General features: G+C 40.3%; 2 protein-coding genes across 4 annotated transcripts in view; one reads left to right on the top strand and one right to left on the bottom strand.

Annotated features, from left to right (window-relative positions):
* MIA3 (MIA SH3 domain ER export factor 3) overlaps positions 1-22,421 on the top strand; it is a 38,959-nt gene extending 16,538 nt beyond the window's left edge. The window contains 21 exon segments of the mRNA XM_070255761.1: positions 10,779-10,907; positions 12,425-12,446; positions 13,250-13,316; positions 13,318-13,330; positions 13,586-13,663; positions 13,751-13,827; positions 13,829-13,859; positions 14,894-14,965; positions 15,148-15,252; positions 15,898-16,020; positions 16,127-16,178; positions 16,181-16,299; positions 16,422-16,457; positions 16,534-16,601; positions 16,727-16,827; positions 17,370-17,507; positions 18,278-18,346; positions 18,470-18,549; positions 18,693-18,764; positions 20,301-20,586; positions 21,596-22,421. Coding sequence (XP_070111862.1) covers positions 10,779-10,907; positions 12,425-12,446; positions 13,250-13,316; positions 13,318-13,330; positions 13,586-13,663; positions 13,751-13,827; positions 13,829-13,859; positions 14,894-14,965; positions 15,148-15,252; positions 15,898-16,020; positions 16,127-16,178; positions 16,181-16,299; positions 16,422-16,457; positions 16,534-16,601; positions 16,727-16,827; positions 17,370-17,507; positions 18,278-18,346; positions 18,470-18,549; positions 18,693-18,764; positions 20,301-20,586; positions 21,596-21,903 — 2,046 coding nt within the window. The 3' untranslated portion in view covers positions 21,904-22,421.
* Positions 22,422-24,641: 2,220 nt separating this feature from the next.
* Positions 24,642-27,945, bottom strand: part of AIDA (axin interactor, dorsalization associated) — a 44,919-nt gene continuing 41,615 nt past the window's right edge. For all 3 annotated transcript variants that reach the window (XM_023632711.2, XM_070256037.1, XM_023632713.2), the window contains 2 exons: positions 26,606-26,723; positions 24,642-26,478 (listed from right to left, as the gene is read on the bottom strand). In XM_023632711.2, coding sequence (XP_023488479.1) covers positions 26,382-26,478; positions 26,606-26,723 — 215 coding nt within the window. In that variant the 3' untranslated portion in view covers positions 24,642-26,381. The remainder of the gene's footprint in view (positions 26,479-26,605; positions 26,724-27,945) is intronic.

Below are 27,945 nucleotides of genomic sequence, written 5' to 3'. Positions count from 1 at the left end.
GATAGTCAGATTCAAGTTCCATTTTGTTTGGCAAGAATACTTATTAGGAGATGTTGTGTATTTCCATCAGGAGGCATCTGATATCTAGATGTCCCTCGTTTTTGATGTTACTGGTCATTGGTGATGTTGAGTAGATCTGTTAATATGTTACAGGCTGCAGAATGGTGATAGTCTGATTGTATTGTTCCTGCTTCCTTTCAAGGCTGGGATACTTCTATAAAGAGAAACTTGGAATCAAGTATACTTTACACTGGGATTTGGTTTGTATAGTTAGGACAGTGTAAATATTTGATTCTTTCTATTTAAATAGTCTTCAAAATAATAAGTTGTCTTCCTGGTGTTATCCAATATGCCCAAAGGGTTTTATGTGTGTGTGTTTCTTCTCATTCTTTTCTAAGAATCATTATGATGTCATGGATTTAAAAATATTTGGTGTGTTTCAATCCACTGTAGTTATTCTTCTTATTGATGCTCGATTTCTTCCATTTTTGGCTAATGGGAGCCTCTTCAGCTTGGCTCCTGGGTGCTTTTGATAGCACCTAGTGGTCATTGATTCCTTCTTTGCTTTCTAGTGTGACAAGATGTTCCTGCCCAGATCTTGAAGGAGCTATTTCTCTAAGAAGCCCTGATTTCTTTTAATGGGAAATGGTATTTAGAGACTACATTCTGGGTACTAAGATTGCTTATTGCTTTTGAGTTGGCCATGATTTCTAGACATTTTCAGAGAACAAAGCTAGGAAATAAGCAGGGATTTTTTTTGTGTGACTATTCATCATGATGCCATATGGATACTCCCAGTCAAAATTCAGGATGCTGAGGAATTTTACTTAACCTCGTCTCTCTTACATTTGTGTTTTCTTTCTCCAGTGTTGGAAATCCCAGTTTTCAATGACATCAACATAAGTATTTATTTACCTTATTTTACAATATTCACAGAACATTATTAAAAATACCAATATCAACACTATTGCCAACAATATGTTATTGAAAATATTTTTGTCTTTAAGCTTTATCCCACTAGGGTATGCTTGAAATAATTCCTTTCTGTTGTCCTGCCACCAGCTTAATACACAGCAGGTTTATTGTTTCATTTTTGCTTTCAGTTTTTAGAGATTGCTTTTACAGATTTTTTTGCTTTATAATTATCTAACACATTTACAAGAGCCAAAATCAATTTGTAAAACCTGGTCTATTCAGAGAAGTCTAGCTTTTGTCCTAGTTCCGTCCAATCTGTTGTTATCGTCCTCTACAGGTAATTTTTAAAATTAATTTTATTATCTATCCTATCATTAAAGAATAAGCAAATTATTTCCACATCCTGCCAAGATGGATTTGTAAGTATTAGCTTTACCTTCCTTACTGAAACAACTAAAAAGAAAAAAACACAAAGTAAATGAAGCAACAGTTTTCAAGACACTGGACATCAGTTAACACAAAGGACAGTAATTCTAGAAAGATAGGGAACTGATGCCACGAGCTCTAAAGTTAAATCCCAGCTTACTGCATTGAGAGGGTTCTCAGGTTGTGGCACAGAAAGGAGGAACCCTGAGTTGAGGAGGTGGAGCTGAGAGTCCAGGCAAGGCAAGGCAGCTAGAGTTCACAGGGTCAGGTACCAAGAGGGGAGAGCCACACAGAGAGCTGGCAATCTGTGAAAGGTCCCCTTTGACTGTTCTGCAGAGTTTTGATTAGCACATGAGTGTGACCAACCTACCCAAGGTCAGAGAAACCCTTTAAGTGATTAGAGGGAAGAGCCCCAGACACAGGGCCAATAATACGTTGTAATTCTAGGGAAATTGGGTAGAGTACTCAGAAGGGTCTCACCTCAGACTAAATGTTGCTCCTGTCTTGCCTAACAAATCTTAACAGCAAGACCCAAAAGAATCAAACTGTTTCCCAGTAATTTGCCTAACTCCTGGAACAAAGCTAAAGAATGTTTGTTGTATTGTTCAGGGTTCCCTAGAGAAACAGAACCAATAGGTCATAGATAGGAAGACGTTTATTAGAAGGAGTTGACATAACACAAATGGAGGCTGGGAAGTCCCACAATCTGCTATGTCCAAGCTAGAGACCCAGGAAAGCTGGTGGTGTAATTCAGGTAGAGTCCCAAGGCCTGAGAACCAGGGGAACTGATGACATAGATTCTAGTCTGGGTCTGAAGGCCTGAGAACCAGGAGTACCAAAGGTAGAACGTCGACATCCCGGATCAAGCAATCAGGCAGGAAGGGGTGAATCCCTCAAGAGATTGGATGATGCCCACCCACATTGGGGAAGGCAGTCTATTTTACTGAGTCCATTGATTCAAATGCTAATCCCATCTTGTAACACTCTCACAGACACACTCAAAAGTAAGGGTTAATCTGGGTACCCTATGATCAGTCAACTTGACACATAACAGTCACATTTGTTTATAACATATGGCATCCAATCCAAGATGAACAGGCATAGGCATGAAAATATGACCCATGATGAGGAAAATCAGCTCATCAAAACCAACCAAAAACTACCGGATATGTTAGAATTAGGCAAGGATATTAAAAGTTATTTTACTATATTTCAGATTTTAAAAATGTTAAGTAGAGACATGAAAGATATTTAAAAAAAAAGACCCAAATCAAACTTTAAGATATGAAAATTACAGTGCTAGAGATGATAAATATAGTGGGTGGGATTAATGCTAGACTAGACACAGTAGATGAAAAGTTTAGTGAACTTGAAGACATAGCAATAGAAGCTGTCTAAAATAAAACACATAGGGAAAAAAGACTCAAGAAAAATGAACACATCATCAGTGAGCTGTGGTACACTTTCAGGCACCCTAATAAGTGTGTAACTGGAATTCCTGGAGGAGAGGATAGAAGAGGTATTCAGAAAAATATTTGAGGAAATAACAACTAGAGTTTTTGCAAAATTTATGAAAACTGTAGACCCATAGATTCAAGAAATTCAATGAAACCCAAGCATAGAAGCATGAGAAAGACTACCAATGCATTTCATAATCATATTGCTCAAAATAAGTGATAAAGAGCAATCTTAAAAGCAGTCAGAAACAAGACGCTTTATGTAGAAACTAAGATAAGGTTGACATCGGATTCCTTGTCAGAAACAAGGTATAGGAGAATACGGTAGGAGAATATCTTTTAATATACTTGAAGAAGAATACTGTTGACCTATGATATCATAGCCAGCAAAGTATTTTTCAAAAACAAAGATTAAATGAAGATGTTTTTCCAACATGCAAGAGCTGAACAAATTTACCAGCACACCTGCACTATAAGAAACGATAAAGGAGGACCTTTAGGCATAAGGCAAATGACAACAGACGGAAATAAGGGAGTTACACAAAGGAGTAAAGAATGCCAGATATGGTAATCATAGGGGTAAAGATATAAAAACCATTATCTTATTATTTAAATATCTTTAAAAGTTAACTTACTGTTTAAAGAAAAATATTATCAATGTAGTATGGGGTTTAGAAAATATGTAAAATATGTAAAAGTAAAAGGTATTACAACAATAGTCAGGAGAGGGAGAAACAGTAATAACTTGTTAAGTTCTTATTATAAACATGAAGTAGTATAGTATCACATGAAGGGAGAGTGTGATAACCTAAAGTTGTATGCTATAAACCCAAAAGTAACCACTAAAATTACAAAATAGTTATAGCTAATAAGTCAATAACGGAGATAAATTAGAATCATTAAAGACTCAACTGATCCAAAAGAAGGCAGAGTAAGAGGTAAAGGAGAACAAAGAACAAATGGGACAAAGAGAGAAAAAGAAAGTGCTAGGCTTAAACTTAACCCTATTGATAATCACTTTCAGTGGAAATTGCGTAAATCCCACAATTAAAAGGTACAGATTGGGGGCTGGCCCGGTGGCATAGTGATTAAGTTTCTGCCTTCCACTTCAGTGGCCCAGGGTTCACTGGTTCGATCCCGGGCACAGACATAGCAATGTTCATCAAGTCATGCTATGGCAGGCATCCCACATATAAAATAGAGGAAGATGGGCATGGATTTTAGCTCAGGGCCAATCTTCCTCAACAAAAAGAGGGGAGGATTGGCGGTGGATGTTAGCTCAGGGCTAATCTTCCTCAAAAAAAAGGGGGGGGGACACAGATTGTCAGATTGAGTTAAGAAGCAACTAGATTCCTACCAGAACTACACTTTAAATAAAAAGACACGAAAGGGTTAAAACTAAAGAGATATTCCCATGCTAATACTAGTCAGATGAAAGCTGGAGTGGCTATATTAATATGAAACAGAGAAGATTTATAGAGCAAAGTACTGTATTACCAGAGAAAAAGTTATTTTCTAGTGATAAAAGAATCAGTTAATCAAGAGAACATAGCAATTCTAAATGTTTGTGCTCCTAATTACAGACCCTCAAAATATATGAAGCAAAAACTGATAGAACTACATAGAAAAAAATATATATATCTACAATTAGAATTGAGATTTCAGTACCCCTCTCTCAATAATTAATAGAACATCGATAAGGATCTCGAAGGTATGAGCAACGTAAGCAACCAACGTGACCCGATTGACCTTTATGGAACACTCTACACCAGAAGAGCAGAGTACCAATTCCTGTGGAGCACAGTTGGAACATTTACCAAGGTAAACCGTATTCTGGGCCATAAAATAAGTCTCAATAAATATAGAAGGGTTCAAATCATACAAAGTATGCTCTCTGGCCACAATAAAATTAAGTTAGAAGTCAGTGATGGAAAGATCTCTGGAAAATCCCCAGACATTTGTAAATAAAAGACATACTTCTAGATAACTTATGGGTCAAAGAATCAAAAGGGAAATCAGTATTTTGAGCTGAATGAAAATGAAAACACAACAAATCACATTTGTGCAGTGCCACTCAAGCACTGCTTGGAAATTTATAGCACTATCTATATATTAGAAAAGAGCAGTCTCAGATCAGTGACCTCAGTTTCCGCTATAAGAGACTAGAAAAAGACGAGCAAATTAATGGCTGAGAAGCAGAAGAAAAGAAATAAACATAAGAGCATAAATCGGTGAAATAGGAAACAAGGAAAATGAGTGAAAACAAAAGCTGGTTCTTTGAGGTTAATAAAATTGATTAACCTCTAACCAGAGCGATCAGGAGAAGAAAAGAGGAGACACAAATTACTAATATGAGCAATCAGGGAGGGACATCACTACAGATTCTGCAGATATTAAAATGATAAAGAGGAGGGACTAATATGAATAATTTATGCCAATTAATTTAACAATTTAGACGAAATGAAGAAATTCCATCTAAGACACAAATTGCAAACGCTCGCTCAAGAAGAAACAGGTAACCTCAATAGCCTTATGACTATTCAAAAGTTGAATTTATAGTTAAAAATCTTTCTACAAAGAAAACTCCAGGACCAGATGGCTTCCCTGGTGAATTCAATTAAATGTATAAGAAAGAAATAATACTAATTCTATACAAACTCTTCTAGAAAATTGAAGAGTGGGAAAATACTTCCTAGCTGATTGTATTAAGCCAGCATTAGCATAACAAAACCAAAGACATAACAAGAAAAGCATAGACTGGTATCTATTATGAACATAAGCACAAAAATTCTAAACAGAATTTTAGCAGATCAAATCCAACAGTATGTAAAAAGGATAATACATAATGACCAGGTATGCTATATCCAAGAATGCAAGGTTTCTTTAACATTAGAAAATAAGCGTAAGTCACATGTTAACAAACTTTGAAAAGAAAATCCGTATGTTCAGCTCAACAGACACAGAAAAAGGATTTGAAAAAATCCGACATTGATTACTGATATTTAAAAAAACAACACACTAGGACTGGAAGGGGGCTTCAAATAGCCTCTCTGAAAGACTTCGAGCCAGCGTCACAGGTAACGGTGAATGACCGAATGTTTCCCCGTAAGATCAGAACAGGGATGTCCACTCTCACAGCCTCCAGACAGCACTGTAGTGGGCACAGTGAGGCAGGAGCCGGTGCACTAAGGCAGGAAAAAGAAACAGAAAGCATCCAGGTCGGGAAGGAAACAGCAGAATTGTCTTTATTTGCAGATAAGCTGAATGCCTGTGATTAAAATCTGATGGAATCTACAAAAACGCTACTGGAGCTAATGAGCGCATTCAGTAAGGTTGCTAGATAAAGATTAACATCTAAAAGCAGTTGTATTTCTATATACTAGCGATGAATAAGTGAAAATTGAAATTTTAAAAGTTTCCAGTCCAATAGCATCAAAAAATATAAAGTACTTAAGGGTAATCTGGCAAAACTGTAAGACATATAAATTGAAAACTATAAAATATTGCTAATAGAATTGAAAGAAGACCTAAAAATGGAGAGATCCCTTGTTGATGAGCGAGAAGACTTCATATTAAGCTATCGTATTGTCACTGTGACAAACAGGATGTCAGATATCATTCAGCCCCTCCGTTTGATCACTAGACTCAACATGATCCCAATCAAAATCCCAGCAGGATCTTTTTGGTGGAAAATGACAAGTTGATTCTACAATTCAAATAGAAAATGCGAAGGACCTAGAAAAACATAAACATGACCTGATTTCAGGACTTGTCACAAAGCTACAGTAAGTAGGTTTGCATGGCATCAGTGTAAAGATAGACAAATAAACCGTTGGATCGGAATAGATAACCCAGAGATAGATCCATATATGGCAGTGGATTTCAGAGGTGGAAAGGACGACTAAGCGAAGAAAAGGGAGCCTTTTCAATAAACGGTACTAGAACTATTGGAAATACTCCTGTGCAAAAAATTGATCCATACCTCACACCAGAAACGTAAATTAACTCAAAATGGTTCATAGACCTGAATGTAAAACTTAAAAGTATAAAACTTCTAGAAAAAAGTTAGGTAAAGATTTCTCAGATTTGATACCAAATGATTCATAAAAGAAAAAATTGATAATTGGGACTTGATCAAAATAAAAATTTCTGCCCCTTGAAATCCACTGTTAAGTGAATGAAAAGACAAGCCACAGACTAGGAAGGAATCATTGTAAAGCATTTTCTGATAAGGGACTTATATCCAGAATATATAAAGAACTCTCAAAATTCATTAATAAGAAAACAACCCAGTAAAATAACACTTCACCAAACAAAATATATGGATGGCTTAAGCATGTTAAAAATAATGCTCAACGTCATTGCTTATCAGAGAAATGCCAATTTAAATCACCATGAGTTATCACTATACTCTTACTAGAATGACTAAAATTAAAAAGACTGATTATACCAAGTGTTGGAGATGTGGAGGAACTGGAAACATCATACACTGCTGGTGGGGATGTAGAATGGTACAACCACCTTGGGAAACAGCCTGTCACTTTCTCAAAAAGGTAAACATACACCTGTCAAATGATCCAGGTATCCCTCTATCAGTAAGTTATACGTCCATAGACGGACTTGTACATCACCGTTCATGGCAGCTGTATTTATAAAGGCCAAAAACTGGAACAAGCCAAATAGCCATCAAGAGGAAAATAAACAAACTGTGACATATCTGTACAATGAAGTGCTACTCAGCAATAAAAAGGAATGACCTGTTGATGATATATGTGGCCACATGGATGAGTCTCAACTTATGTTGAGAGAAGCCAGAGGAAAGAGACTACATGGTGTATTATTCCATATGTATAAAACTTTAGGAAATGCAAACTAATCCACTATGACAGAAATTCTGCTTGGGCGGGGAGGGAGGGGTGGCAAGTGGCAGGAGGTGGGATTACCAAGGGCATGAGACTTTTGGAGGTGAAGGATTCACATTATCTTGAATGTGATGATGGTTTCACAGATGTGCTTGTAAGTCAAAACTTACATTGAGCACTTAAAACGTGTAGTCTATTGCATGTCAATTTTACCTCAAAGCCATAAAAAAAAGTCTCTCCTTACTTTCTTAGATAGAAGTAGTATAGTATACTCCTCTCCACTCCTTCATTTTTGATTTTGAAAAAGACATATTCTGGAAACCATACCCTAGCAGAATATATAGAATTATTTGATTTCTTTTTTCCCGGTTTCATAGTACTTTAGTGTGTTCAACAATTCTTCTATTGGTGGACATTTTGATTATTTCCAGTCTTCTGTTGTTAAAAATAATGCTGGAATAACATACTTTTGTGCATATGTCTGTTCAGCATTTGTCGTTGTATCCCCAGTATCTTTGAGATAGATCTTTAGAAGTGGAATTGTTGGATCAATAGGTGAATATACAGGTAATTTTGGCAGATGTTGCCAAATTCCTGTTCATAGGGGTTGTATCATTTTGTATAATAATCAGCAATATATGAGAGTACCTGTTTCCCCTACATTCTTTCACCAAGAGAGTATGTTGTCAAATGTTATGGCTGTTGCCAATATAAGTGGGAAATGGTATCTCAGTGTAGCTTTCCTTTGTATTTCTTTTATTATGAGAGCCGGGTCCTTTCCGAAGGCGGAAGCGGTGACAGAGTGGGGGTCCGGTGCAGTTCCACGGGGAAGCGTCGCGTCCGCTCAGCTGGCCCCACGCCGTGGACTCAGTACCTGCCACGGTGCCTGCCGTCACCGCTTCCCCGTGGGACCCGGAGCTCCTGGGACCCCTGTCGGTGCTCTACGCAGCCCTCACCGCCAAGCTACTGGAGGTGACGGCCCCCATTCCCAGGGAGGGACCCCAGCGCTGGCAGGCGGGTGGCCGAGTTCCGAGCCGAGCGGGTGCACCGACGGCCCGGGCGAGGGAGAGACGGAGTGTGTGAGGCCCGAGGCAGGCAGGACGCTGCAGTGCTGTGTAGCGAGGCCGGTGGCAGTGTGTGTGAGGTTTCGTCAGCTGTTCATTTTTTATTGAGCACTTTCGATGTACCAGGCACTGTGTTACTTTGTGGTATGCAGTCTCCATCAAAACAGCGAGCATCCCGTCCCCTGCGGGTCCTTTTCCAGTGATCGGCACTGTTGGGGGATGGGGCTGGTATGGCAGATACTTGTGTAGTTGCACAGCGCGGTGAAAACAGCGGAGAAGCAAGCAGGTGTTGAATGCGCTGTCTTCGAGGAAGCATTTAAAATTAAGGCGTTGAGTTTTGTAGAAGACAGTTAAATCCAGAGTAGTAGTGATCGCGAGGTGTCTGAAGGTACTCAGCATTTGGCTTTATGTAAGAGTAGAACAGAATTAAGATTTAAAGTCTTAGCGGAAAAGTGCAGTGTTTATGTTAGTTATCATCATTTTGGTTTTATTTGCCCCCATAGGAGTTGATTCCTTCTATAGTATGTTTCAATTGTTTTTTGATTTTTTTTTTATGGCTTTTTAAGTCATAGCAATCAACTAAGAGAAAAGTATGCTCCAGAGGGAGTCCAGCCGTGTGTTAGACAACATGATGTGGTAGGACCCATTGCAAACTGGAAATATATCCTCAACTTAGAGACATTTAGATTCCTAATGTTTAAAAAGACCTCAAGCTGGTAAAATTTCTGTGATCCCAGGAAAAATGAGGCTCCTTTGAATTGCATCTCTGCTGAGCCCAAAGAAGCTGAGGCCCCAGCGGAATGTGTGCCACTGAGTGATGCTAAACAAGCTTGTTTCCTAGTGCGGCTGCAGAGATCAGTGGTTGAAGGACACTAACCGAGCTGGTCCTTGCAGCAGCTGCGAGTTAGACACAGGGTATTGGCCTGAAACATCCCTCCCAGCGTCTCACTGCCCTACTGGAGAGTCTAGAAAGCTGAGTGTTCCATGTCTTAGACTTAGTTGCAGCTGGGATACTGTTATGGACTGAATAATGTTCCTGAAAATTCATATGTTGAAGCCCCAAACCCCAATGTGATTATACTTAGAAATAGGGCCTTTAGGGGCCAGCCAGGTGGCCCAGCGGTTAAATGTGCACCTTCCGCTTTGGCGGCCTGGGGTCAGCCAGTTTGGATCCTGGGTGCGGACATGGCACCGCTCATCCAGCCATGCGGTGGCAGGCGTCCCACATATAAAGTAGGGGAAGATGGGCATGGATGTTAGCTCAGGGCTAGTATTCCTCCGCAAAAAAAAAAAAAAAGAGGAGGATTGGCAGATGTTAGCTCAGGGCTGATCTTCCTAAACAAAAAGGAAAGAAAGAAACAGGGCCTTTAGAGAGGTAGTTAAAGTTACATGAGGTCATAAGGGTGGGGCCCTAATCCAACAGGATTAACGTCCTTATAAATAGAGGAAGAAAGACCCCAGATGTGTGTGCACAGAGAAGAGACCATGCCAGGACACAGAGAGAAGGCAGCCACCTGCAAGCCCAAAAGAGAGGCCTCAGGAAAAACCACACCTGCTTGAATTTCCAGCCTCCAGAGCTGTGAGAAAATAAATCTCTGTTACTGCATTGCATATTTGAAATTTGCTAAGAGAGCAGATCTTGAAAGTTCTCATCACAAGAAAAAGAAATTTTTGTAACTGTGTATGGTGATGGATGTTAACTAGACTTCCTGTGGTGATTATTTCACAATATATACAAATATCAAATCATTATATTGTACACCTAAAATGACGATGATGTTATATGTCAATTATATCTCAGTTTTTTCAAATAAATAAATAAATAGCGAAAAAAAATAAAAAAAATAAAATAAAATAAAAAGACCTCAAGCTACACAAGAAATACGAGGCTGCCAGTATCCTATCTTTATTGAAGCAGTGGGAGCTATTGAAGGTTTTTGAGGGAGCAGTTACCTGATGGAGGTTGACTTAGAATTTCTGTGGATGATTCTTTGTGCCTGCTTTATTGTAAGTTTCTTTATGGGTTCCCATTATTTCAAACATTTCTGTTTCAGCTACTTGCTACATTGCCTGATGATGTTCAGCCTGGACCCGATTGTTATGGTCTGTCACGGAAGCCTGTGCTTATCACTGCCTCCTTAGGAATTGTTTCATTTGCCATTTTCTTCTGGAGAACCATCCTCGTGAGTAAACTAAATTAACTTATATGTTGTCTCAGAAATACAAGGGATGTTTTATAATCACTGGCCCCCTTTTTTTTTTCAGTTAATAATATGAACACAAATTAATACTTAGAATCTAAGCCGACCTTGGCGAATAATTCAGTGTAATCCTTGTTGGTAAAGACATAAGTGAACAAGACAACATGTGTATTATCTCAGTGGGAAAACTTCAATTTATAAATCTGTTCTATCAAAACCTAAAGATTTGACTGTTTGTAGAATTAGGACTTCTTAACAGCCATTGTGAAAGGCAGCTTAATAATGTGTAGAAGCCTTTAAAATGTTTGCATCCTTGTATACAGTATAATACCGTGTCTAGTCATCTATCTTAAAGAAATAACCAATCGTGCATTGAAGATCTTGTATAAGGAATTCAATGGAACTGTGTATTCGAGCGAAAACTTGATACGGTGTAAATGAACTTTGCAGAGGAAAAGCTTTCAGTTTCAGTTGAAGCTTAACAGTTAAAGTGGGCAGAAGCATTGCATGCATAGCTTTCTAGAATTGAGTATTCTTTTTCTGACTTCTTAGTACAAAGATTATGCCTTTAATTTTGTTTCCTCAGAGTCTTTTTGAACAATCCTTGTTTCTAGACATTATTCTGGCTGTTTGGGGTTTTTAAATAAATTTCAGGTAATGAAGCATTAGTATATTTTAATATGAAAATATTATCCATTTTCCTTTTCTTGTTTTCTGAGGAAGATTTGCCCTGAGCTAACAGCTGTTGCTGATCTTCCTCTTTTTGCTTGAGGAAGATTTGCCTTGAGCTAACATCCATACCATCTTCCTCTATTTCGTATGTGGGTTGCCACCACAGCACAGCTGCCGACAGTGATGTAGGTCCCCACTTGGGAACCGAACCCAGGCTGCCAAAGTGGAGCACGCAGAACTTAACACTAGGCCACAGGGCTGACCCCATATCCATGTTCATTATTAAAGTTGAGTGCTTTTTAAATAAGATTGGTGCTCATTTAATAGAGATATAAACATATCTTTAGTTGCAAAATGAGGTATTTACCTTAGTGCTTTTGTCTATCAGAAACTATTTATGAAGTATCACTGATTACATTTGAAATACTTTTATTTTTTTTTTTTCTTAAAGGTTTTATTTTTTTCCTTTTTCTCCCCAAAGTCCCCCGGTACATAGTTGTATATTCTTCATTGTGGGTTCTTCTAGTTGTGGCATGTGGGACGCTGCCTCAGTGTGGTTTGATGAGCAGTGTCATGTCTGCGCCCAGGATTCAAACCAAAGAAACACTGGGCCGCCTGCAGCGGAGCGCGAGAACTTAACCACTCGGCCATGGGGCCAGCCCCTTGAAATACTTTTTAACCTTATTTTTTATCCTTGGATCATTATGCTGAACCAAACTTGTTAAATTTTCATTTAGTTATAATCTGACTGTTGTATAAGGAAATGTACTGTTTCTATTAATAAAAAGTTTTGACGTCAAATTTAATTTTATTTCTCTTTCCTTTAGGTAAAGAGTAGAATGTACCAAGGTAAATATTTAAGCTTGATTTTATTTCTCTTTCTTTTAGGTAAAGAATAGAATATACCAACGTTAATATTGAAGCTTATTTTGTTATTTGTACTATTTCCTCAGTATTGGTGTTCAATATGAGTTTTATGTAAGCTGGAAGTAGATACAGTGCCTTACGATGTCTGATCGACTTACTAACTCCAGAAGGTTTACCTATCCTAGGTTATTAGCTGGGATGACAGAGTACATGGTGATGCTGCCAGCTGAGATAGGAGACGAGGTAGAACAAATTGTGGGAGTAGGAAGATGACTAGTTTAATTTTGGGCAGACGGGCTTTGAATGTTGACGTAACGCAGGTTTATTACATGGGAACAGTGTTCCTGTGCTGATAGTTTAATTAGTGTAGTGTATACTTATTTAAGGAGGTAATTTGAGGAACAGAGATGTAAATCAATATGCTTGTGTTTTCTGTCTGTCTTTGCAAATGACATATCCTTGAAATGATCACATTTTCTGAGAAGAAAACTGCTGCAAGAGGGAAAGGAATGGAGCAAAAATATTTTACTGTATTTGCTGTCTTTGAAATAAATTTAAATTGGAATCTTGTTGAAATAAGGGTTCTTATTTTTTTTTTTTTAAATTTTAATATTTTTACACCCTTATTAGCTATTAACTCCAGATTGCTTTTTAAATGCATGATAGTTATGCTAAGAACTTCCTTTCCCTCACAGTGCCAGATAGCATGTCTTTGCTGCTAATACATTGGGTAATTCAGTTTCATTAGTGATCCTAATAATCTTCTGGATTTCCCCCCTTTTTAGTCACTGAACAGCAAATTGCTGAGAAGTTGAAGACTATCACCGAAGAAAATGCAGAACTTGTACAAAAATTATGAACAGAAGGTATAATTATTCTTTTAGTTTTTTCCCCTGTGGTTCCAGCTTGAATTATTTCTTCTTGTCTTTAGTTCAGTTATTATGGCATTTTGAAATCATATTTTTAAATTTCATTCTTACCTACAAACCATCCACATCTGAAGCAATCGTCGTGTGTGTGAAGAACTACATTCTTCCCTAAAGGGTCACCTACCTGGAGACAAAGTTTTGATAGACTTTAATTTATATTTTTGAATTCCAAATGCTTTAATTTTTATATAGATCAAGGAATCAAAGAAGCGTATTCAAGAAACCAAGAGACAAAATATGATTCTCTCAGATGAAGCCATTAAATTTAAGGTAAAAATCCCTTCTCTTTGATATTACATTCTAAAAACAAAAAAAAAAGAGTAATTATGAATAATCTTAATATATATTTTTTAATAGGATAAAATCAAGAACCTCGAAGAAACTAATAGAATTCTGGATGAGACAGCTGAAAATCTGCATGTTATGTTAGAATCTGAGAGAAGAGAATGCCAAAAATCAGGACTTGGTAAGAGTTTTGCTGCTAAGTGTTACTGTAATTTGGCTTGCCCACTGTTTTCAAGACTGGATGGGTTGAACTCTGCATTCTCCCATGCCCTAACTAGAGCAGGCTTGGGAGTCAGGGAAGTTGAACCTCCTTTTGTCCATTTTTATGGAATTTTAAATGCTAATCCAGCAAGTTATTATTTTAATGGTCCTAGGAAGTATTTTTGTCCTCAGCCTTGGGTAATTTTCAAATTACTTTGTTCTGCCCTCCGAAACACACAGAATGGCTGAGAAACAACCCAGCTGAACAGTTCTAGTGCTTTGTTTTGTTTTGTTCTGCCTGTTTTTTTTCCTCCATGAACTTTTAATTTCAGAACAGTTTAGAATTACATAAAAGTTGCAGCGAGAGGAGAGAGGATTCCCATATGTCACACACCCGGTTAAGCTTGATCACCTGGTGAGGTAGCATTTGCCAGGTTTCTCAACTGTAAAATGACCCGTTTTCCACCTTTGCACACTGTCCTCTTTGGAAGGAAGTGACTGTACACGACCCACAGTTAAAGGGTGAAGAGTCCGTTCCTCCTCCTTGCGGAGGCAGTGTCTTCATAAATTCTTTGGAATTCTTCTATACTTGAGATTTGTCCATTCTCCCTCAAGTCCCACCATTTTTAGTTCAGGCAAAAGAGTTTTTACAGTGATTTGGGTTTTTTTTTTCTTCTACCACTAGGGAAAACCATGGATTTGAACTGGTTTACTTGAAAGTTATTTTCATGTTCTTTGCTTTCACCTTTTTGTCTGGTCATCTACCACGTTATCTCATAGCCAAGAGGGTTGTAGGTGGCATGCAATAGTTATGCCTCCAATTATTTTCTTCTTTCCTCATTTCCTTTATATTCTTGACTGTTTTCCTTAGGCTAAAACTAGATACCTGCTTTTACCTGATATGTAGAGGATGGCTCTGGGATATGTTTTGTTAATGTTTCTTCTTTTTGGCATATATCCCAGTGTTTCTGCTGAAATCCTAATACATTTTTATGTCCTTTTTCCACATGACAGATATCGGAAAGCAAGAAATGTATAGAGAAGTTAAAGGATGTTATTTCACTGAATGCTTCAGAATTTTCTGAGGTAAAGTGGCCCATGGTTCCTGCAGAATATTAATACAATGTCTTAGTTTTGTTGAGGAGCACACATTTGATGTGTGCTAGAATATGCAAAAAATGAAAAATATATGATGTCTAATTGGGAAAGTGTAACTTTTTTGTGTGTTTCTTTGGAGTTAATTCACTAATAGGAGTGTTTTGCATTAGGTTCACATTGCTCTTAATGAAGCTAAACTCAGTGAAGAGAAAGTGAGGTCTGAATGCCTTCGGGTTCAGGAAGAAAATGCTAAACTTAAGAAGAAGAAAGAGCAGGTAAAGAAAAGTCAACGTCATAGATTATGTAAACTAGAGAACTGAGTATCATCATCTCTTGAGTGTCTTTTCTCAGATCTGTTTTTAAGGAAATGAAATATGTATGCAGGATTCTATTCTTAGGTACGCAAAGTTTAAACCACGCTCCCTAAATTGCATGTATACATTCTCCATCTGTTCTGGATTTCTGCTCTTCTGTACAATTTCCTGTAGCTATCAGAGTGTTGTTTAGTAACTTGAATAGCCTCAAGTGGGCAATGGATTTGCTTCTTAGACCAAAGAATTAGGTCTTTATGACTCTCCGTTGAGCAGTTAATGCCTCACTGACCAAGGGAGCATTACGTGCTCTGGAGTCTGGACTTGGCAGATAGTGAGACGTGCCCTTCTGTTCCTCCTGGAAGTGGATTCTTTGAGTAGGGTATCATTTTCTGAAGGATGCAGTAGGCTGGTTCAGCTTCCCTGACAGCTCTTAGGTTCTTGCTGCAGTTTTGAGGGTTGGAGCCTCTCCCCTCTGCCTTAACCAAGGCCATGGTGACAGGCCAGAGAGGATCGTGGCTCACTGCTCCCCTGTCTCGTTCATGTGGTCCTGATGTCTCCAGTGTGAAAGCCCTAACCTTTGGAAATTCATGTGTTTTAACTTTTCAGTTGCAGCAGGAAATCAAAGACTGGAGTAAATTGCATGCTGAACTCAGTGAGCAAATCCAGTCATCTGAGAAGTCTCAGAAAGATTTGGAAATGGCTCTCACTCACAAAGATGATACGGTTGATGTAAGTTCATTCTCTTGAATACAGGCTTAATTCTCATGAATTCTCAAGAAATCTGCTTAATTAACGTTGAGAGGCTCTTTCTAATACCATTTTGCTTCTTTTCTAGGCTTTGGTTAATTGCATGACACACTTGGATCGGATAGATTGTGAATCTGAACCTGGGGTCAAAATAAAGGAGGAAATGAGCTTTGGTTGATAAAATCAAGTGTTATTCTTAGGTGGAGAATTGAAGAAATGGAGGATCAATTACAGAAAACCGAGCGCTCATTTAAAAACCAGGTAATAATTATACTGCCCTACAGCTGCAGAATTCTTTGGCATCTTAATACAGACGATTATAATATTAAATGGCTATTGTAATGAATCCCTAAACATATTTTTTTATGTGTTCTCTTTTTCAGCTCGCTGTGCATGAGAAGAGAGCGCATGATAACTGGGTAAGATTTTTTTTTCCTTTCGTTTATTTTGTGCATAGTCTACCACAACTGAATTTGGTATTTTTTCCTCCAATAGCTCAAAGCTCGTGCTGCAGAAAGAGCTATAGCTGAAGAGAAAGGAGAATCTTCTAACTTGCGACACAAGTATGGGATTTTGATACTTGTTTTTCCAGTGTATTTGGAAGTTTTTTAAGGCTGTGCTGTGTGGGATCTAATAAGGAATTGATTTTCTGTTTCATATTTAAGTCTATTCTTTCTCTATATTCAAGATTATTGGAAATGACCCAAAAGATGGCCATGCTGCAGGAAGAACCTGTGATTGTAAAACCAATGCCAGGAAGACCCAACATGCAAAATGCTCCCCAGAGAGGTAGGCAGCACTTTTTTTTTTTGAGGAAGGTTAACCCTGAGCTAACGTCCATGCCCATCCTCCTCTATTTTCTATGTGGGACGCCTGCCACAGCATGGTTTGATGAGCAGTGTGTAGGTCCGCACCTGGGATCCGAACCGGCAAACCCTGGGCCAGCGAAGCAGAGTGCGCGAACTTAGCCACTGTGCCAGGGGGCTGGTCCTGGGGAGCATTTTTAAAGGGCAGCAGTCAACTTTTTATCCCCAAAGCTCCCTGGTACATAGTTGTATATTTTAGTTGTGGGTCCTTCTACTTGTGGCATGTGGGATGCCACCTAAGCATGGCTTGATGACTGGTGCCATGTCCGCACCCAGGATCCGAACTGGCGAAACCCTGGGCCACTGAAGCGGAGCACGTGAACTTAACCACTTGGCCACGGGGCCGGCCCCTATAAATTACTTTTTATTTCTGTGTTTAATGGTTATAATGCCCTAGAAATAATCCCAGGAACTTCAGAAAGCAAAGATTGCCTTCAGGTGGTAATGGTTCACTGTGGTCCCCAGGTCCTCTGAGCCAGAATGGCTCTTATGGCCCGTCTCCTGTGAGTGGTGGAGAGTGATCCCCTCCACTGACAGCAGACCCACCCGCGCAACCTCTCTCTGCCACGCTCGGTCGAAGAGAGATGCCTAGAAGTGAATTTGGTGAGCATTCACGTGGTACCTTGCAATAAACTATTTCAAGAGTTTTTTTCCCCTTTTATTTGAGAATTCTAATGTAAACAACATTTTAGAATTTGGGTCTGTCCTTTATAGAGAAGAAAATGTCTTAATTTATCTTGGAGAATAAATAGTCTACTGTGAGATCTGCTTTAGAACAGAAAGCATTTATTTATTTAGTATTATTAATATTACCTTATACATATATAAATAAAATATATTCATATATAAGTACGTATATATAAATATTATTTATTATTATTGGTTTTGCTTCTTTTGAACTTTTTACTGTGAAGTATAAGCCTTTATCCTTAAATTTCTATGAGTTTCTCTCTTAAATATTGAAAAGTAGCCTTAAGACTTTATAATTTATGCAGCATACATCAGTTTCTCCTCATTATAATATGAGATGCTGTAAGTCTATTTCTAATCATAGATGTCTGTAGTACTTGATCACACATGAAAGTCAGTGTACATGTGGGCTGAAGAAGCTCGCCCTGTGCAGCTGTGTCCAGCCTGTAGCTTGGAGCGCCCGAGCAGCTTTATTAACGTGGGGCTTTATTGCTGTTCTCTCAGTCCACGGCAGTTCTTCTCTAATTCTTGGAGTCTGTGCAGGAATTGTGATTTCCCCTCATGTGTACTGGGAGACCCATTTTTAATGTTGCTTTCGGGGTAGAGTCAAACCCTGACCTGTCCACAGGTGTTCTGTTTCTTCTGAAAAATCCATGCAAGGGCTCTCTTCTTTCTTTCTCAAGGGTCAATGGACGGGCCTCTCCCTCGTCCTCGATGGTCGTCTGAGGCATCTGGAAAACCCTCTGCCCCTGGTAAGGACCTGAGTGTGCTCACAGAGTCTGAGGTCGTGGAGGAAGGGGGACAGGATTTCTCGTTCTTCCTGAAAGAGTATTTCAGTCAGAACGAGTCTCAGTCAGCTCTCTGGCCTTTGGCAGATGCAGGATCTGGCACAGCTCCCACGATGAACAGCGGCTCGAGAAGCTCTTCCCCTGCCAAGGTGACGGAGGAGGGCAAGGTAAATTCTGCAGTCATTTTGGATTGGAATTCGGTATTTCAGGAAACATGTCACTTTTTCTCCAACACCCTCTCTTTGCCTCGTCCATCTCCTGTTTGTGTGTTCTGTTCTATCTGTACTCTCTCATTTGTTTTTTGAAAAAGCAAACTGTTCCCCAAGAGCCTGAAGGCCCTTCAGTTCCCAGCATTACATCTTTGGCTGAGCCTCCCGGAGCAGTAAGTCCTTCGAGGCTCAGGGCTGAGCTGGTCACGCGGGCTGTTTCTGGAAAAGATGTGAAGAGCATGGCCCGGATCCGCTTTCTTTAGACTGCATGGCAGTATTGATCTTACTGTTGCCTGGGCTTGGAAGTGTTGCTGGCTTGCTGAAGTCTGACTGGTTGGTTGGTTGGTCGTGTTCTGCTCTTGCCTCTTTTGGTCAGGTGATTAACCTGTTTAGAACGGCCTTTCTAATGAACCACAAACTGCAAAGTCCCCGCTGCAGCTTGACACGGTGTGCTTCAGAGTTGGATGGTCTAAGGCAGAGTGAGCCGTGATGCAGTGCGTGGCTCGTCGTTACTGCGTTTGTTTGGAAGCTCGCTATTCAAGAATATCTCCATACTAGGCAAACCCTATTTTGAATAATCTGAAATTACAGATTGGTAACTGGAGAATGTTTGCTGAAGGTGAAATACCCAATAGTGACCATCTGTAGTTGGGCCAGTTCCCAGCAGTAGCCTTAAATCATGCTCATGTAAGTGTCTTCTCTTGTAACTTGCATAGCAGTTACAGCTGGCAAGACCTCTGATCAGACCTCACAGGGCTTCTCTATGTTGAAATCAAAATACGTGGATTTTAATTATTTAGAATTTCCAACCCCAGTTCCCATACGAAAGGATTAGTCAGTATCTTGTAATGTTCAGTACGGTACTACTGGTGAATGAAGGTAGATAGAAAGCGGCGCCTGCCTCGCTTGCATATTCAACATTGTTTCTGTTGGAAAAAACTTCCAAGTTTCAGTGCAGGACTCCAGGAGTACACATCTCTTGAGAGATCTTTTTATCCAGGGGCAGCTTGGATAAGACCCAAGACCCCTGTAGAAGATTTGAGAGTCGAGCCGCCTTCGCTAGAGGGGGAGGCAGAGGCGGGAAGAGCATGGATGTGGATCGGACCGGATGTTGAACTCCAGCTCAGCCTGTTACCTGCTGTGTGACCATCACCACATCATCTCCTATTTTCTCTCTCTTCCCTCATATGTAAAACAAGACATCAGACGTAGAGATTTAGAGATCTGAGAATGAGCGGCAGTATGTGAAAGGAAATTGAAGGTAGTCGGAATGTCAGCTATTACTACATGTAGAGAGAAGGGGTTTTTCATTCCCTTTCGTTCTCTCTGTTCTTAGTATGGAAATAATGAGCTACTGCGGAGATGTGGGAAGGGAGGGTTGCTTTGGAAATAGATTACAATGTGTATGGTATGGGTTTAGTCGGGAATCACCCCCATTAATATCCTTTGCAGTCGTCCTGCTTTCCCTTCCACTTGCATGTACAAGCAACAACATGACTACGGTGAAACTGTTGACTCCTGTGCCACCCTTTCACCTGCCTGAGCTGTCTGTCAGTGGGAACAAATGGGAGTGCAGTTTCATTGCACTGGTTCTGCTGTTTGGACAAGTGCCTGACATCTGCTTCCCTGGGTTTCAGCTTTTACTGGTGTTGGTGCTTTTGTCTGTCATACCAGAGTACTTCAGAACTTTAATTGCTTCTGCTCTGCAGGTGAATATGGCTACAAAAGGGCCCCCTCGTTTCCCAGGGGTGCCCTTCATGGGCTCCCCTGTGGGAGGCCCTCTCCCACTGCCCATTCGCTATGGACCACCTCCTCAACTCTCCGGGCCTCCACCGCCGACTCAGTATGGACCGCCGCCTCAACTGTCCGGGCCTCCACCGCCCAGTCAGTATGGACCGCCGCCTCAACTGTCCGGGCCTCCACTGCCCAGGCAGTATGGACCGCCTCCCCAGCTCTGCGGGCCCTTTGGACCTCAGCCACTTGGTCCACAATTCGGTATGATTATAGAACAGCGGTAACTGACTTGTAAAGTGTACTCATCTTCTCTGTTTCTTGGTCAGATGTTAACAGTGGCTGTTACAGGGCTGTGTGGTGAAAGGGTCAAGCTGGCTGGGTACACTTTGACTTTTCCTCAAGTTTCTTGGGGCACATGGGATGCCACATAACATCCCTATACCGAGATGGGCAGTAGGTATCTCCGTAGACAAGGAGAAAGGGGCTATTACAGAAAGCCAGAAACACTGCTGCTGCAGAGGTTTAGTGAGCATCTGTGGCTACGTACCAGACCCTGGGGTGGATAGAACTCAGTCCCTCTTCTGACTCCAGGAGCTTACATTGTCCTGTAGGACACAGCTGCATACACACTACAACATAAAGCTTATAATCACCATAATGGAAGCATAAGCAGTGGGTCGGAGAGTGTAAAAGAGGCAGGGATTAAGCCGTCACTCTCCAAGCTGGGATTAACTGGGAAGGACGTGTTAAAGAGAAGGTGGAATTTCATAGCTGCCTAGTGAATGTTGCTGAATTTAATTAGGTGTAATTAGGGTAAGCATCTTGATTACGATGGCATATGTTAGGTCCATGCTGAGTTGCTGCATGAGTTTTTACTTGATACAGTAGTAGATAATGGAATTGCCTTTATCAAAATTTCTTTGTTGTAGTGATTATGAAGTGTTACTTCATAATTTGTCATCTTGGTGTGACACATGGTACTTCCAAGTACAAACCAAGCTCTTGAGAGATAAAAGGTGGCAGAACTGTGTAGTAGAAAAAACACAAGCTTGGTAGAGCCGTGTTTAAATCCTGCCTGTGTTGCTTCATGGCGGGCTGGCCACAGGCCTGTAACTTCAATTTGCCGAGCCTTAGGTGGCGTCATCTACACAGTGGGGATGCCACCACCTGACTTCTAGGGTTGTGAGCAATTAAAGACGAACATACCTGGAACCCTCTAAATTTAGATATGTTTGTAGGTATTTACATGACTTCTGTTTTACTTTTCCAGGTCCTGGTCCATGCCCACCACTAGGCGTAAGAGAATATGCACCAGGTGTTCCACCTGGAAAAGGGGACCTGCCTGTCGACCCTCGAGAGTTTTTACCGGGACACGCACCTTTTACACCTCCAGGCAATTTTGTCCCGAGAGAATACTTTATTCCTGGTGCCCGATTACCACCCCCAACCCACGGCCCCCAGGATTATCCACCTTCTGCTGCAAGAGACTTACCACCTTCCGGCTCTCGAGATGAGCCCCCGTCTGACTCACAGAGCAGTGGCAAGGACTCCTCATCGGCCTTAAAACACAGCCCCTAAGGGACCTCTGACACTTCGTCCAAGAGAAGGTGAACCGTGCACTCTTGGGTTACAGTAAAGGATTTTATTGGCTTCAAAATCCAAAAGTTTATTTTCAAAGGTTTTAGAACTAAGCTGCCCTGGCAGTGTGCATTTTTGAGCCAATCAATTAAAAAATATCATTTTCCCCCCTAAATAGATACCACCTCGGAATCTAGCACCTTCTTACAACTTTGAAATGTGCAATAAAGAATACCTGTGTTTCATTAATGTAGCATATGTAACTGCTAAATGATTTAGAGCGTCATGAAAAATAACATTTCCTGTGGAAATGCTATAAGAACACGTATTCCCTTTATCCTATTTTTAGTGCACATTGGTTGAATACGGAGCAACAGTGTTTATAAGCTTGATTTTTTAAAATATCTGGTCATGAAGACTGTTACATTAAAATGTTTACTAAAAGATCACGCCACTCTCTCCCCTCTTGCTGAGGTTCTCTGTAGTAACAGTTCATAAAAATTTCCTTATTAATATTTCCCACGTGTCTCTTGCTTCATTGGATTCTTTTCTCATGAGACGGGTGCCATGTTGGAAACATGCAAACTCAGGCTCCCAGAACTGGAGATGGTGACTTGGCAGCAGCCCTGTTGCTCACCACACAGGAGGGGCAACCTCAGAATGCAACAACTGACGTCTTCCTTTTCCTTGAAAGCCAGTGGGCCCATCTGTACGGCATTCATGTGCTTGCTTGTGACTCTCACTGCCTAGTTGAGGTGGTTTCCTGAGTATGCGTTTCCATTAGTAGAAGGACTTGTTGCACCTGTTGTTCTGTGGCTTTTCACCATTCTTGCATTAAGGGTGCTTGACAGAAAAATGAAAATGATGTGTTGTGACCATAAAAGTAAGGAAATTTGTTTTAAAAAATTCTAGTCTATTCTTTCTCCCATACCTTGCCAGTGATTTTCAAGCAATATAACAAAAAAGACCAGAAGAGTATAATATTAGAAAGAATGATTTAAGATTGTAAGGCTTGTAACATGCTCGGTTCTTTTGTCTGTTGATACTACAGAATTAATATTTGAATGTTAGCACTTACACATCTAGGAATCTGGGATCACACCATACTTAAAGCCATCCCATTCCCATTACTACACCATGTCTTTTAAACAATGTTTCTTAAGAACTCATTAGACTCTTCAAATTATAGTAACTTTATAGCACATTTTACGAAGTTTTAGATCAGAACTATAAAAGGCTGGTATTCTTTCCTGTTAGACTATACTCTCTCAGCCTCTGCAGTTCTGTGATGGAATGATGTCACTGACACCTCGACCACGGCTTGTCACAGCTATATTTAGTCCACTAAGAATGCCCTGCAAAAAGCAAAGCCTGCACTGTGAAACAACAGGTCTTCATATAACCTAGTAAAAGACAGCACTTTAGAAAGATAAGGATCTTTGAACAAAGATGACTTTCAAAATTCATAAGAAATGGAAAAAAGGAAGAGAATTCCGTCTATATGTCCGTCCACTTCACATCAAGAGTAGAAGAAATTTAAGAGGGAAACTCCATAGTTAGTAGCAGAGGTTACTTTTAACCATGTAAAATAAGATTAAATCACAAATACAACTTTTGACTATATCAGTCTCTTCAGACACAAAATAATGATCAAGTTAATATCATTTCTAATTTTCAATAGCATTTAAATATAGATTATACCAATTAGGAAAATAAGTAGGAAAGGTAAATTAAATCTATTTTAAATCAAAGCGGGTCATTTTTACCTCAATCTTTTTTTGGTGTTTATTCTGTATCATATTATGGAAACATGATTAAGCTGTAGAGAAGTGCAGTGTCACGTCCCTGAGCAGTTCTGAACCTGCTGTAAGCGCCACCGCTCTGAGCCTCTGCACCACGTCTGCAGCAGAGCCCAGGCAAGCTGCCCGTAGGCAGAAGGTGCCGGGGCATCAGCCTTCAGTTCCATCCGACTCGGCCATCTCAAAAGTCACATCTATTTCAGAAGTCGTTTACAGCTAATTGCATTTCAGGGCTTAGTTGCTAAAAGCATCTCATTTACGAAGGAACAATGTTTTGGCCTAACAACATTCCTGCTATAGTTGTGGCTATTGTTCAATGGCTGGTTTGTTCCAACGGAAAGTAAACAATCTGTGGGATGTGGAGTATTCTGTGTCCACTGCTTCAAGACAATCACTCGTTGTTTCGTTCAGGTCTGAATTAAAGATAAGCTAATCACACAGTGTTCAATTTGAGCTTCTTGAGTACTGATGAAGCCAGCCCTGGTGGTTAAGATGCCATGCTCTCACCACCACGGCCTGGGTTTGTTACCTGTCGGTCGTCATACTGTGGCGGCTGCGTGTTGCTGTGATGCTGAAAGCTATGCCACCAGGATTTCAACTACCAGCAGGGTCACCCATGGTAGACTGATTTCAGCAGAGCTTCCAGACTAGACAGACTAGGAGGAAGGACCTGGCCACCCGCTTCTGAAAATCAGCCATGAAAACCCTGTGAATAGCAGTGTAGCACTAGCACTGTCTGATAGAGCACTTGGGGGGAGAGAATGGCGCAAAAGACCAGGCAGTGTTCCACTCTGCTGTCCACAGGGTCACTAACAATACGGATGAAAGGCATCTGTAGTTCATGGAAACCATACATTGTGGACGATAGCACATGCTGCTTCATATAAATGATCACTGACAGACGTGGCTTACGAGTCCACAAGAAAAGAGAAAGAACAGTCAGTTTTGCTACATTTTAATAGTAGGTTCTTTAAGGGATTATTTTTTAGGTCTCGTCAGCAACATCAAACAAAAGGTACTGAGTACTCCACAGGGTACAGAGTGCTGCCAAGCACCTGAGGAAATTTACATGACATGGAGAAAACGGGGTTCTTGCCCCTTGAGGAGCTTACAATCTGGGGGCTGACAACTCAGTCTAAGAGTTGAGTGAACAACCAAGCAATTTATTAAGGCAAATGCTTCATCCTCGCCAGCTATTGTGGATTGAATCCTTTTGGAATGAAATCTAATCAAGGTGAGAGACAAGACTAAATTTGGTTGAGAATGCTTTCAGGCTCCTAGAGTTTTTAATATCCATCTTAATAAACAGAACTGACCTCACAGACAACTGAAAGGCTAGATCTCCTGAAGAGCAAGGGCTAGAACAACTTACTCGTGGTTACTTATTTTAAAAAGCAAACGTACTGAACGGTATGACTAGGGTTATTACACTAGTTTAAAAATAGGCCAAGTACTGGCACTGCATTCTCCTGCTAGCATTGGTCATTTAAAATAATGAGTATTAAATATGTGGGCTCTACATCTAACCCACAGAAAGCCCACCCCAAATCTTAATGTTCTGTGTATCAAATATCCACCTTGTGTGTACTATGAAAGTTTTATTTATGCCCCATTAAGTCAAAAGTAAATAGTCAAATTATAATAAGCTAATGACCTGCATATTTCCATATGGATGAATGTCAATATATCTAAATAGGAAATAAATGGCAATCCTATCTACCTATATAAAAAAAAATAGAGTATCTCCAGATTTTGCATACTCATCACTCTAAGAGAGTTATGCAGGTTTTAAGGTTTCACAATCAGTTGTCAGAAAAACAGCAGTGATTCCTGCAGTATCTTGTTAGCATCTGACTCGAATTATTTTTAGAGTACATGATTTAAAAGACAGTATAAACCCATCTGCAAATTTGTAATTATTCTGAGATGGTTCCGTCGCTAACCCTAGAATCACCATCAGAAAGAGTAACAATGTGACGTAGAAGGACAGCTAATCAACACGACTGAAAATATGCTCACTTTCAGAAAAACAGTCGGGTCACCGGGAAAAATCCGAGCTCCCACCTGGAAACAGTCCCATCTGGGACACTGCTCTGGCCAAGGCACTCTATGCTTAGCAGGAAAACCATGAGATCAGGTGCATTTAGGCCTCTGAGGAGCAGCCTATAAATTCCCAGACGGACCTGGGGTGGCACCATCGGCCCCATTCCTCTCCAAGCAGCCATCCTATCCTACCCACATCAGCCCCAAGTTTGACATTCATCAAAAAAACCAAAAGAGCATATTGGCGCAGAAGTGAACAGATGTGTAAACTTGAGCACATTCTTATTGCTGTATTAATTCTGAAGAGGAGCACATCCTACCCACAACAGTGTTGTTCCAGGAAGCAGGGCAGGAGCAGTGGTAAATTAGAAAAGTGACTATTAATTGCACAATTAATAGAAAAGTAAAAACATGTTTCAAAATCTACAAGAAGCCTGTATTCAAAGGAGTCTTAGATGTCAGTGATGTGCTGGACTTTGAATTCTGTGGTACAGCTGTGCAACGGACCCCCTCCGGCCTCCTGGCATGGGTACGGCTCGCTTCCTGCCTGTCGAAAGGTGAATACGCTACACAGAGCTATGATGCTTTCTACCGAGTGGTGAAGTTCACAGAAGTTCCAGGTTAGTCAGGTCAGGATCATTCCTTGTGCAAAGTTTGATGTAGATGAAGATAAAGTGGTTTCTTGGTCAATAACTGCAATTTCTTCCTTTTAAAGTCAGTGGGCTTCTTGTATCTGTAAGCACAATAGAAAAACCACTGTTTCAAATCCTTTGATGATTGATCTATTCGGAGGTCACATACTAAGAAGAAACACTAGTCACCACTCAGTTAGAGCTAATTTCCTACTGTGTGTCACTTACAGTTCTATTACAATTGGCCCAGGTTTAATTTCATCCATCTCCATGAAAGCAAAACATTTGGTGCTGGTAAACCGTTTTTTAGGCTTGTAGTGTTTGAATTCAAAGAAGATAGCTGCACCTAAGGAATGAAAACAAACCACATTAGCCACAGACAGCACATTTGCAGTGTCAAGACATTGTCTTTGATGACCAGAAGCATATGAACAAGCAACAAGTGGCATAATTTACAAATTAACCTTTGTCACATTCTCTCTGGTGATGTGATCCTCATGTCATGACTCGGGTCACCACCCAAAACTTGGGTATCTGAATGGAGTGACATTTCTCCATATCATCCAATTCTACAAAGTACAGTAAAACTTCTTGAGCTAGAGTCACTCAAGAATGTACATAAGTTCATACACAGGGAGAAGCATAAACTACTGAAGAATATATAATATTAAATACCACGAAAAGAACACAGAAGATACTTAAGTGTTGACATTATTCGTAGAAAAGCATTAGGCAGAAAAGGCATGTGAAAGAGTTCATCCAAAAATCCAGGCTTAAATCATTTCTCCTCCCTCTGAAACAAAAACTCAAAATTTCAATTTTTGGGGTGTTTTGGAATTCAGACCGCATAAATCATGTGCTGGTTCAGTTCTTAAATGTTACCTATTTCCCAATCCCTTTTCCGGTGTCAAAGCACCGTTCTGTTTCTCCTGGAATTCAGCAGCACCAGGGAAGACAAAGTTCTCAAGAGCCTGTTCTGTGCCTGCCCCCAAGGAGCAAATGGTAATGACATATTTAGATACGTTCATGCCCCCGAAACCCAACAGATAAATAAGCTCTCCCTACCTGCCCAAGAAAAAAGCTAAAAACAGACTAAGAAGTCGCCTCACCCATGCAGCCAAGAACAACTAATTTCTAAGGCAGGCATGGAAACAGAAGGAAGGAGGTCAGGTCTCACTCTTAGCTGGCGACTTACTAACAGTGCCTCGGCCAGAGGTGCTGACCCTGCTCGGCTCCTCAAGACAATCAATGCACATCCCACACTTTCACGGATGACAAGCTCAAAAGTGACTAGAAGCCGAACCATGTTCAGAAACGTGTGTGCAGCTCCAGCACACGTCAAGGGAGGAAACGAAAGCCAAGTGCTCAGGAGACGACGGCACGTGGGTGAGAGAGGGGCGTATTTAACCACCTACTCCTAACATGCAGGAAAGGATTGCAACTGTCAGGTCACTGGTGACCTCCTGTCCCCAGGTGTTTGACCCGCCGTATCTGCAAAAGGGCCGCTAACTTCCTTCCACAGCACGAACAGAGGCATTTTGTTACTGAAAAACCTCACAGACTTCTAC

Source organism: Equus caballus, chromosome 30, assembly GCF_041296265.1.
Source record: "Equus caballus isolate H_3958 breed thoroughbred chromosome 30, TB-T2T, whole genome shotgun sequence".
NCBI lineage: Eukaryota > Metazoa > Chordata > Mammalia > Perissodactyla > Equidae > Equus > Equus caballus.
Note: the sequence above shows the minus strand (reverse complement) of the source record. Positions and strands in the feature narration are given on the sequence as shown.